Genomic DNA, 12,568 nt, shown 5'->3' on the forward strand with positions numbered 1-12,568 from the left:
TGTTCTGCTGGCTGAATGTTTATTTCCAGGATTCATCAGTGAATAGAAAGTTCAAAAGAACAATGTTTATTTGAAATATAAACTGTAGTATACATACAAAATCCCCAATTGTATCTGAAATGGTGTTGAAATGTGATTTTGGGGATTCAGAAATGAGACGTGTCACTACAAAAGTGCCGTGAACAACGATGCAAGTAAATCTCCTGGCCTGCGTTTATGCAACACCTTCTGGAACCGAAATGTGAGTCATAACAGACAGGGTTTGGTTTGGATTATGCAACCATATAATTAAAATTTCATAAATAGTGGATTGGTACTGAAATTATGCCTGGTTTTCTCCCAAAGGATTTCTTTATTATATATTGTATAATTTATTGGTTATTTATTAATCTAATTAAATATTTTTTTTGTATTTTTTAAAATGTTTAAATAACAATAATTACATTAATATATCATTAAGTTATATTTTATATCAAGTTATATATGTTTCAGAATCCAAACCTGCAGTCCAGTCAGGATGTAGATGAGCTAATAATGGGCATGGCTTCTCAGATCGCAGAGCGAGAGGACAACATCATTGTCGAGGATTTGAGAGGTTGTTTTTTTGTTTGTTTTTTTGATTAATTGAAAGTCAGAATGAAACAGAAGTCCCTTTTGAGATGTTCACTATATTGACAAAAGTATTGAGACACCCCTCCAAATCATTGAATTCAGGTGTTCCAATCACTTCCAAAGCCACAGGTGTATAAAATCAAAGCAGCTAGGCAGTCAGGCGCATTTACAAACATTTCTGAAAGAATGGGTTGCTCTCAGGACTGTGATAGGTTGCCACATGTGCATTCGTGAAGGTTCCTCACTATTAAATATTCCACAGTCAACTATTAGTCGTATTATACGTATTATACAAAGTGGATCAAATGGGAACAACAGCAACTCAGCCACAAACTGGTAGGCCACATAAAATCACAGGGGTCAGCGCATACTGAGGCGCACAGTGCCCAGAAGTCACTAACTTTTTGCAGAATCAATAGCTGCAGACCTCCAAACTTCGTGTGGCCCTTAGATTAACTCAAGATCAGTACGTAGAGAGCTTCATGGAAAAGGTTTCCTTGGCCTAGCAGCTGCATCCAAGCTTTACATCACCAAGTGCAGTGCAAAGCGGCGGATGCAGTGGTGTAACGCATGCTGCCACTGGACTCTAGAGCAGTGGAGACGTGTTCTCTGGAGCGACGAATCACGCTTCTGTTTGGCAATCCAATGGTCAAGTCTTGGTTTGGTGGTTGCTAGGAGAACAGTACTTGCCTGACAGCATTGTACCAAGTGTAAAGTGTGGTGGAATGTGGATTATGGTGTGGGGTTGTTTTTCAGAGGTTGGGCTAAGGGGCCAACCCTTAGTTCCAGTAAAAGGAACTCTTAATGCTTCAGCATACCAATACATTTTGGACAATTACATGCTCCAAACTTTGTAGGGAACAGTTTGAGGATGGCATCTTCCTATTCTAACATGTCTGCGCACCAGTGCACAAAGCAAGGTCCATAAAGACATGGATGAGTGAGTTTGGTGTGGAAGTACTTGACTGGCCTGCACAGAGTCCTGACCTCAACCCGATAGAACACCTTTGGGATGAATTCGAGCAGAGACTGCGAGCCAGACCTTCTCTTCCAACATCAGTGCCTGACCTCACAAATGTGCTTCTAGAAGAATGGTCAAAAATTCCCATAAACACACTCCTAAACTTTGTGGAAAGCCTTCCCGGAAGAGTTGAAGCTGTTATAGCAGCAAAGGGTGGGCCAACTCCATTATAAACCCTACGGATTAATATTGGGATGTCTTTAAAGTTTATGTTCATGTAAAGGCAGGCGTCCCAAAACTTTTGGCAACATAGTGTATATCTGAGTGAAATGGCTTCTCGGACAAGAAAAAATGTAGGGCGGGTCTTGATTTTGTCCATTGGGAATTGATTGGATGGTTGCGGTTTGCTATTGGTCCATCTCAACGGTAAACAGATCATCAGAGAAGAGAAGAGATGTCACTGCAAGAGGGAAGGGGAAGTTATTTTTATTAAAGGTTATAAGGGCACATTAATAAATAAAAATATGTGCACCAATAAATCATTTATAATAAATACATTCAATAAAAAACAATTTTATTTTTATCTATTGGCTAATTTGTCTTCTCTATTTTATTTCTCCATTAGATTACATGTACAGCCCCTTGCGGTACTCACGCTCCGATGCAGTGGTATTATCCATCCAGAGGGGGCGTGATTTTGGGCTGCCCAGTTATAACCAGATCAGAGTGGCCCTCAACATGCAGCCAGTAAACTCCTGGGAGGAGATCAACCCTAAACTGAATAACACACAGGTGCTGCTTTCAGTATCAATGGCATGAACCATCAGCAAACATACTGACAACAACTACCCCAACCCCCCTGTATTGTAACCTCATTCAAATGCAAAGTGTTCTTTCGCTTTAATCAAATCTCTTTTCGCTGCTTTTCAGTTGTTAAGGGAGCTTGCAGAGTTATATAAAAATGACACCTCCAGATTAGAGCTATTTGTGGGCGGCCTACTAGAAACACAGGAAGGACCGGGTCCAGTGTTTTCCGCCATCATCCTAGACCAGTTTGAACGCATAAGGAACGCTGATCGCTTCTGGTTTGAGAACAGACAAAACGGGTGGGAAACTTTCCAGTGATGATTATATAAATAAACAACCGTGTCAGTTTGGTCAGACGAGCCAGGGTATTCCTGGCTAAGCATCAGCTGTTCTTCCTCTCAGGTTGTTCACAGACGAGGAGATCCAAGCCATACAGAACACCACATTTCATGATGTCCTTCTGGACGTGACCAGTGCAGAGGAGGGTGACATTCAAAGGAACGCGTTCTTCTGGGTGGATGGTAATAAGCAACACACACACAAACATATTTCACATACACACAAAAAAATAATAATATTGAGAAGTCTTGGTTTGCTTATTTTGGGCGTTTTGTGCAGGCGATCCCTGCCCCCAGCCTCAGCCAATCAGAGCCTCCGATCTTCACCCCTGTGCAAAGGCCTTCTCTGCGAGTTACTTTGACGACAGCAGCAAAGCTGGTTTTGGCGCAACAGTGGTGGTGCTCTTCCTGTTTCCTGTTGGTCAGTTTTATTCATTATTAAGTTGTATACTGTAATTAAAGGTGCAGTAATCCATTTCTGAGAAACTACTGAAAGTGTGTGTGTGTGTGGGGGGGGGGGGCTATCAGGATAGGGGTGTGATCCTTTTGGGTAGGAGCGTGTTTGTTTTGATGATTTATAAATATCAAAAGTTTCTCAGGAATTGCTATAAATGAATGTATTTTTATTTATTAACTTTTTTGTAGATTTTTTTATTTAAAGGTGTAGTGTGTAATATTTATGAGGATCTATTGATAGAAATACAATATAATATATTTTCAGTGGTGTATAAAGACCTTACAGTGAAGTCGCCATTTTGGGCTACCATGTTTCTACAGTAGCTCTAAACGGACAAACTGCTCTACTGAGCGCTAGTCATTCTCTGCTCTCTGACGACGACATCTTTGTCCTGTGTCAGCCACCGTAGCTTCTCTGTGTGCTTCAAAAGGGAGGAGTGAGCGGTGGGCGACTGCAATCACAACCTCAACGCTAGTTTACACACTGCACCTTTAAAAAATGTAATACAATATATTATTTCTAGGGCTAGGCAAGTTAAAGCGTTATTATCGCGTTAATGCATTAATTAATTAACGCCAACATTTATTTTATCGCGCATTAACGTAGTTATATTAATTAGATTTAAATAATTACTCACTGCCTCTGAATATCTACACATACAGACAAACCATATTCACAGGAGAATACAGGGCTGTCTGTAAGCCAAAGGCTTGACATTCTTTGTCTTGGACAAATAAAATATTAAATAACCAGAAACGTGAGAATGATTTAGATTTTGTTGTTGTTATTATTATATTCAATATAAAGAGCAATTGATAGAGTGTAGGCTATCTCTGCCTCTGGTAACAAAGTCGCGTTGAGGCTCGCGCTGCCTGTCTCTTTGTGAGAGACATTCGTGGATATATATATCGCAATATAAACTCACAGAAGAAACATACTGGGGTAAAACTGAATTTTTTGTAGCTGTTGATATTTATGATTTAAGATATTGTTAATAACAGAAGTCTACTTTGCAATTCTGAATTGTGTAGCATGAATGGTGTAGTTCGAACTGATATACTTATACAGTCCCTGACAAAAGTCTTGTCGCTTATCTATTTTCTAGAAATACCTGATATTAACCTGACTTTTAATTAATTAATTGGTGTTAGAAATAGCTCATATGAAAAGCTAAAACCCTCCAAAATGATGTTTAATGCACTGAAATAAATAATTTTCATAGAAAAAATATTTATCATTTAATTGAGACAGAAAGGTCAAATTTTGGCAAGACAAAAGTTTTGTCGCCTATACAGAAATTGAACAAATTTACTGCAAATACAAAAATATGTCAGCAAATTAAGTTGTGGTGCTGTGAGATCCAAATTTAATATCTTGTATGACTTCCATGAGCTTGAAGGACTGCATCCATGCGGTTTGGCCAGGATTCATACAATTTATTGATGAAGTCATTAGGAATAGCTAAGAAAGCAGTCTTGCACGCCTCCCAGAGTTCATCAATATTCTTTGGTTTCGTCTTTCATGCGTCCTCTTTTATCCTACCCCACATATGCTCAATGATGTTCATGTCTGGTGACTGGGCTGGCCAATCCTGGAGCATCTTGATCTTCTTTGCCTTGAGGAACTTTGATGTGGAGATGGAAGTATGCGATGGAGCACCATCCTGCTGCAGAATTTGGCCTCTTTTATGGTTGGGAATATAAGAGGTAGCTAAGATTTCTTGGTATTTTAGACTATTGATGTTGCCTTCCACCCTGCAGATCTCTCGCACACCCCCATACTGGATGTAACCCCAGACCATGATTTTTCCGCCACCAAACTTCACTGTTTTCTGGGTGAATCTCGGATCCATTCTGGCTCCAGTAGGTCTCCTGCAATATTTGCGGTGACTGTGGTGTAATTCAACAGAAGATTCATCTGAAAAATCCACCTTCTGCCACTTTTCCAGCGTCCATCCTTTTAGCAGGCTGTGGGCCTTGGCAAATGCCACACGGTTTTTCAATTGTCTTTTGTTTAGTGCTGGCTTCTGCGCACTGATTCGACCATGGAGGCCATTTCGAGACAGAATCCGACAAACAGTTCTGGTTGACACAGGGACTTCAGGTCTCGTGGAGCTCTGCTGCAGTGGAAAATGGGCTGGCCTTGGATTTTCGAGCCAACAAACGGTCCTCTCGAGCAGTTGTCTTGTGGGGTCTGCCTGACCTGGGCTTGTCAAAAACGTCTCCAGTCTCTTCAAATCTTTTTTCTATCCTCTGTAGTTGACGCTGAGACACATTGAAGGTGTCTGCCACATCAGCAGTGGATCTGGTCTTCAGCCTCTTGATAATCAAAACTTTAGTCTCTGAGGTGAATCTTAGGCATGTTTGCAGAGGTCTAGTTGCAGTTGATGTGAAGGAAAAAAAATCTTGATTAGAAATATATTTCAGCGGCACTTTAGGTCAATTTGTACACAAGCGACAAGAGTTTTGTCAGGGACTGTATATACTTGATCAATAAACAATTATCCTAATTAATATTAAGTTACTTACATTTTAGACCCAAACTACTTTTTTGTTCTGTTTCACCCATGATTTCACAGACGAAAATAGGTCCAGAGGACATCAACGCTCAGCGCGGTGTTTTGTTACTGAATGATTCAGCGTTTTGAATGAATAATTTGAATGAACGACTCGATGACTCACTCATTAAGATGATCACTTGCTGCCCCCTATTGGCAGTTTAGTTTCATGTTTAAAGGTATGATTGCTTTTTTTTTTTTTATTGGTAACAGCCCTATAGTGTCTTTATTATTTAATCTGAATTTATTAATTAAATGTAAGAATTTAAAATGAAAGGTGATTCATACATTTAATAAGATTTTTAAAAAATGGCCTTTATAAAAATAAATAACACAGACAAGTCTCTTGAGTCTCCTGCATTTTTAGAACTGTGACCTTTAATGCCTACTCTCTGTAATAAGCTGTTAAGGTCTTAACGATCATTCCACAGGTGCATGTTAATTCACTGATTATGGTTAATTGAACATGCATGGAAAACATTGTTTAAACCCTTTACATTGAAGATCTGTAAAGTTATTTGGATTTTTACAACATTATTGTTGAAATACACAATCCTGAAAAAGGGACATTTCTTTTTATTTCTTTAACTTTCTAGTTTATTTATAGCACCAAAACAACAACAACAACAACAACAACAACACACATTGTACAGTAGATAAAATTTGCTATGTACTCTACCTGACAGGCCTGAAGTTTAGTGTAAATGTTTTTTTACTTGAAGCAAATGTTATCTTTTACCTTTATTTTCTTGTCAGAGTGCACCAAAAGGGTTCTGGACTGAGGAAAAATGGACTGAGGCTCTAGACATACCCTGTTTTTTTTTTTTAATACCAAACCAAACATTAATGCCATGGCAGTGGCAAATAGCTTTGGTTTTATATTTAATTTGATTAAATTAATGTTTAAGTTGATATTTACAAGAAATATTGTAACTGTTACTAACTTTTAAATGATGTAAAAAGCACCTTATTTGTTTAAATTGTTTGCAAACCATGTTATTGCACTTTTGTTCATATAGCAGCAATTTTAAAATAAAAGTATGCAATAGACTGGAATTTTGCGCATATTGCGATTAATCGCGATTCAACATTTTAATCATGGCCCAGCTCTAATTATTTCCCTGTTTTAATGTTTTGTTTGCCAAAAAGTTACCTGCTAGTTAATATATTGCTTATGTCACTCAAGCATTTTTCAACACTCATGCTTTTTCTGATCTCTCGACAGTAAGCTACATAGTAGCTTGTGTAGTTGCTCGTGTTCGGACAGCCAGATACAAACGATTCCAAAGGAAGCTCGGAGGTCCCACAAGAGACAAGGAACCCGCACATGGGATTTCTGGTCAGTAACATCACCTGCAATGTCATATTGGCCTGATATGCCAATGAAGATGAGTTTATTAACTTCTGGGGGGGTTTTGGTGTTGGATTTCACTTTTTTGTTCAGCTAAAGAGTGGTTGGGGCACAATGCGGGACCCCGACAGGTCACACTTGCCTTCAACGAGAAGAAAGTATTCCAGACCTTTGATGAGAACGGCTCTCCTCTCAGCTCTCACAGTTTGGGAAATCACGAGGACCTGAACGTGATCATATCCAGTGACCATCAGCATCGTGCTCTACTCTTGAAGATCCCCAAAGAGTATGATCTGGTAAGATTTTGGAAGTTCGCTCTGTTGTCAACATGCAATTAATGCTCAATAAGACATAAAGTTGGATTTCTGTGTGAAAGGTTTTGTTCTTTGAGGACGTTGGTCAGAGGTCCGAGTTCTTAAATCACCTTAGATCTGAGCTGGAGGGCAGAATGCAGAGTCTAACTGTGATGGAAATGAGTGAGAAAGAAATACTTAGAGATGCAGTGACCAGAGAACAGAGGGAAAAGATGGTGGAGACGTTCTTCAAGCATGCTTTTTCAAAGGTATGTCTTTCTGCTGTTTCTTAAAAGGTAATTTTGTCCTCATTCCACTGGCAATGTGTCACAAAGTTGAGATGTAGCATCTTAAATGTCTTTTTTGACTCCAGGTCTTGGACATTAATAAAAGTGATGCAGGAGACTTGAGCAATAGGACCCGAGAGGCTTTACAGTGTGAGCTCACGCGAGTTGAATTTGCCAGCGTGTTCGGCCTGAAGCCTGACTCGCTCTTTGTAGAGTCTATGTTTACACTGGCTGATAAGGACGGTAACGGATACCTTTCCTTTCAAGAGTTCCTGGAGGTTATTGTCATTTTTATGAAAGGTGAGGTTGTTCAGATCTTTTATATTATAGTTTAGTGTTAATCACAAGATTTTATACCTCTAAGGAAGATCCTATGAATCATTTACAAGGTAGAAACATGTTTGCTTATGCTAAAATAGAAATACACATAATTCTTACTCATGTTTATCCAATTTCCATACTTATATAATACATCTGTGATGCTAACATACACCCGTTTCTAATGGGTGAAGCCTTGGCCTGGAAGACAGGTCGTCAGGTGTTCCCCAACCTTCACTGGGTGTTTCGACCCCTAACCACCACACCCTCCAGTTGATGGGTCTGCAGTGACTGGCCAGGTCACTGCCCCTCTCCTCCAGGCTTCCAGCTTTTGTCCTCTCTCTTGTGCCAGAGCCAAGCTCTTTCTGACGCTTCCCCCAGCCTACGGGCGGCAGCTTTCCTCAAGTGGCCTCTCAGTCCAACCTTCGTCAACAGATTCCACACAAATTGATCTGGGAATCCTCAACATCCGACTTCCACCGTCATCAGCCATGTTACCCACCCCTTCTCCCGGCTGTCTAGGACAAGTTGCTGGTATTTGGCTCTTTTCCTCTCTGCAGCTTCCTCACAGCCCTCCTCCCACGGCACCGTCAACTCCACCATGATGATCTTCTTTCCCTCCAGAGACCACATGATGATATCCGGCCTTAAAGTTGTGGACAGTACCGCCTTGGGGAACTGGAGTTTCCTCCCAAGATAAACCTCCATTTTCCATCTCTGGGCTGAATGCAGGAGTTTCTTCCTTCCTAGGCTGTGTGAGACAGGTCTTTGGCCCTCTTTCACAAATGCGATGGTGTTCAGCAGTGGTCTTACTTTGGCTGGTTGTTTCTTCCTCCTTTCTTGCTCCAAGATGTCTGCGAGCACTGTCAACAACTTGTCATGGCGCCACCTGTATCTCCCCTGTGTTAATGTGCTCTTACACCCTGCCAGAATGTGCCATTGTTCCTTTCCCACCACACAACACGCACAGTGGGTCCTCCCTCATCCCCCACCTGTGCAAATTGACTGAGGTTGGTAAGGTATCATACACTGCTCTTAGTAGAAAGGATATACGGAAGGGCTCCAGCCGCCACAGTTCACTCCATGTGATTGCTCTCTTGGGGAGGAGCACCTTGAGTCACGAGCTCGATGGATTTTGCCATACTCCCTTCTTCCTCAAGGCTTCGGACTTCGTCCCGGATCATGGTTCTCTTCTCCCTAGGGGTGGACTTTGACCACTGCTGAAATTGTGCTGTTCCTAGACCCTGTCTTCCAGTGCAAGGGTTTCCGACGATCTCTTTGGTCCTAAGAGAATTCTGCCTGGTTAAATGCCACGCTGGCGGCCCACTTCCATCCCGATTTTGTACTAACTCCTGCTTCCTTGGTGATTTGGTCATGAGAGTCCCTATATGTCAGGGACAGTCTGCATTTAGCGACATTAAACTCCTCCACCACTGATGAAAGGGGAAGCTGGAGCTGGCCCGACCTTATGTAGATCCCCACGGATCTAAAACTCGGCAGTATTCCCAACCATCTTCTAAGGTGCTTGTTGAACTTCCTCTCCATTTCTTCAATAGTTGATAGGGGCACCTTATATACTGTGAGAAGCCACATGAGTCTCGGGAGCAGGCCATGTTGGTAGATCCAGCACTTATATTTCCCAGGCAGGCCAGACTTATCAATCTTCTTCAGTCATTCTTCAACTTGTTTTCTAGTGCTGGAGATGCTGTTCTTATCTGAAAGGGAATCATCATACCACTTTCCAAGGCATCTTATTGGGTTCTCTTGGATGTTCGGGATCTCTTCCCCTTGAACAAGTAGCTTGAACCTTCCAGTGATCTTGCCCTTTTGGATCACCATGCTCCATGATTTCTTGGGGTTAAAGACCATCTTTGCCCAAGTGGCCATACGATCCAGTTCTGCCAGGACCCATCTTGCCTGAACATGAGTTGGTGTTATCACGGTAAGATCATCCATAAATGCCCTGATTACTGGCTGCTGACATCCAACTGCGGTCTTTGGTCCTCTTGCCCTTGAACTCGCTGCAGAGATGATCAGATTCATTCCCACGATAAACAAGATGGGAAAGATTGTGCATCCTGTCACTATCCCCTTCTCCACTGGCTGCCACTTTGTTGTAATCTTGGCAGACTGGAATCGTAGCTTGATGTCTCTCGTAACTGGTGATCAGTCCCTGGATGTTTTGTGGGATGTGGTAGTAGTCCAAAGCAACTTGGATTAAGCTATGAGGAATAGAACCATATGCATAGTTCGGAACTGACTGATCTGTGTGGATCCCTGCTCCTTGGGCACAAAGCACCCTTCCGCCCTTCTCCAGCTTGTTGGAATGGTTCCCTTGGACCAAATTACCCGCATAAGGGTCCACAGCCTTTGGAGGAGATTAGGGCATTTTTTGTATACTTTGTACGGTATACCACTGGGTCTAAGCCGAAGATGATCTTGCATGCTTGACTACCTCTTGAACCTCTCTCCATGATGGACAGGGATGTGGATGGTGGGTCGATGTTGTTTGGTAGATCCAGCACTTATATTTCCCAGGCAGGCCAAAACAACTGTCTTTTAGTGTATACATCCTTGGTACATATGCAGTGGAAATCATTCCTTTCCTTGTATAGAATAGGCTTACTGTACAGTGTACAACAGTCGGCATACACATCTCCTCAGCACACATGTACAGACAAATTATTATGAATATGAATTAAAAAAAATAATAGAGGAAATAATATAACAAACAATATTTTTTTGTCTTCAGTAACAATGTAACAATGTAACAAGGCAACTTTGTAGCATTGTAACCTGGTCTTACAGCATTACAGTTTCATGATGTTACAATGCTACAAAGTTGCCTTGTTGCATTGTTAGGATGTTAGAGTTTTTACAATGCTAAACTGTTACAATGCTACAATGTTTACTAATTAAATAGTTAGGATTTTACAGTTTTACAATGTTAAAGTTTTACAACTTTACAGTGTTATGATGTTACAGTATAATGCTATACAGAATAAAATGCTACAAAATTACCTTGACACATTGTTAGGATGTAAAAATTTTACCCTTTAAAGGTGCACTATGTAAAAATATTTTGGTAAAATACCCAAAAACCACTAGGCCAGTGTTATATATTTTGTTTAGTTGAGTACTTGCAATATCCAAAATGTTTCCAACTATTTGTTAAACTATTGAGAAAATTGACATTTTAACCAATGAACCGGGACGTGTGAGGGTGTCACCTGTTAACTGCATCATATCCGCGTTACCCTCGGTTTCAGGTTTTATTTGGCAGAAATGCTTTACTCTTCGCAATGTGAACAAGTGTCACAGCAGCCGCTGAGCGAACGCACCGGGTAACATCATAACATAATTTTTAACACACTCAAATGTATCTAAGATGATAAACAGAGCTGCGTTACCTCATACTCATGACCGGAAAAGCAGAAATATGGCATAATAAAAGTCCTGCTGTTCGTGAGGCGTGTGTTGCATTCATCTTATTAACAACCGCTCCAGCGGCCTTGCTCAGCTCCTCAACACTCAGTCCTGCTCTGCTTCATGCTACAGTAATATTAATAATCACATTCAGGATTTCTGCCAGAGTCCTATCCCAATTCTTTTTCACCATCTGTGAGGTCAAGACCACATGTCCAAAGATTCTGAGCTCAAACTTTGCGTCATCAAACTACGCCTTTGTTTTGAATAGGCGCCCTCTAGCGGACGGAAAAGTGACACAGTGCAGCTTTTCAACTGGTACTGTTACAATGCTACAAGGCTATTATTACATAGTTAGAATGTTACAGTTTTAAAATTTTACACTGTTGTGATGTTACAGTGTTGCTATGGTAAAATGCTACAAAATTACATTGTCACATTTCTTTTATGTACAATTTCATGTTGTTACAATGCTATCCTTGTTACATTGTTAGGATCTTGCAGTTTTATTATTTTACAGTGTTACAATGTTAAAATCCTTTAAAAATCCTTGTTATATTGTTGGAGTGTAACAGTTTTATACTTTTGCCATGTTACAATGCTACAAAGTTGCCTTGTCATGTTGTTAGAATGTTTTACAATGCTATGATGTTATCATGTGTTGTTAAGAGTGTTACAATGTTTGATGTTTTTGGCTTGCAAATCCAGGTACTCCAGAGGATAAGTCTAAGCATCTGTTTTCAATGCATGATATTAAAGGAGATGGCTTCTTGTCCAAGGAAGAGTTCACTTCTTTACTCAGGTCGGTGCTGATGTCAGATCCTGTTTTTGAGCATTGAAGAAAAAAAGTTAATTGGCGCAAAGATTCAGATGATGCATAACTTTGAGATTCAGATGATATACATCAATAAAGCCCCTCTGGACGATTTGTTCTTTCTGCTAGTCACTTTTTCTCCTTTCTTGTTCAGGTCTTTCATTGATATCTCTGGAAGTGCTCTGTCTAAGAGTCAGGCTGATGATGGCATAGCAGCTATGCTTCAGGCAGCTGGTCTTTACAACAAAAATTCCTTCTCATGGGAGGACTTTCACTTTCTGCTGCGAGACCATTCAGCTCAGCTCAATATTAAAGGTGAGGGATATATTTTTCTTAATGCTCTAATC

General features: G+C 40.6%; 1 protein-coding gene across 1 annotated transcript in view; it reads left to right on the forward strand.

The window, feature by feature from the left end:
* Positions 1-12,568, forward strand: part of duox (dual oxidase) — a 43,704-nt gene that overhangs the window by 16,419 nt on the left and 14,717 nt on the right. Inside the window, exons 10-21 of the mRNA XM_067435814.1 lie at positions 151-241; positions 493-595; positions 2,199-2,365; positions 2,504-2,679; positions 2,783-2,901; positions 2,999-3,139; positions 6,958-7,071; positions 7,177-7,379; positions 7,460-7,645; positions 7,750-7,963; positions 12,116-12,209; positions 12,376-12,536. Of these exons, the coding sequence (XP_067291915.1) occupies positions 151-241; positions 493-595; positions 2,199-2,365; positions 2,504-2,679; positions 2,783-2,901; positions 2,999-3,139; positions 6,958-7,071; positions 7,177-7,379; positions 7,460-7,645; positions 7,750-7,963; positions 12,116-12,209; positions 12,376-12,536 (1,769 nt within the window). The remainder of the gene's footprint in view (positions 1-150; positions 242-492; positions 596-2,198; positions 2,366-2,503; positions 2,680-2,782; positions 2,902-2,998; positions 3,140-6,957; positions 7,072-7,176; positions 7,380-7,459; positions 7,646-7,749; positions 7,964-12,115; positions 12,210-12,375; positions 12,537-12,568) is intronic.

Source organism: Pseudorasbora parva, chromosome 25, assembly GCF_024679245.1.
Source record: "Pseudorasbora parva isolate DD20220531a chromosome 25, ASM2467924v1, whole genome shotgun sequence".
Taxonomy (NCBI): Eukaryota; Metazoa; Chordata; class Actinopteri; order Cypriniformes; family Gobionidae; genus Pseudorasbora; species Pseudorasbora parva.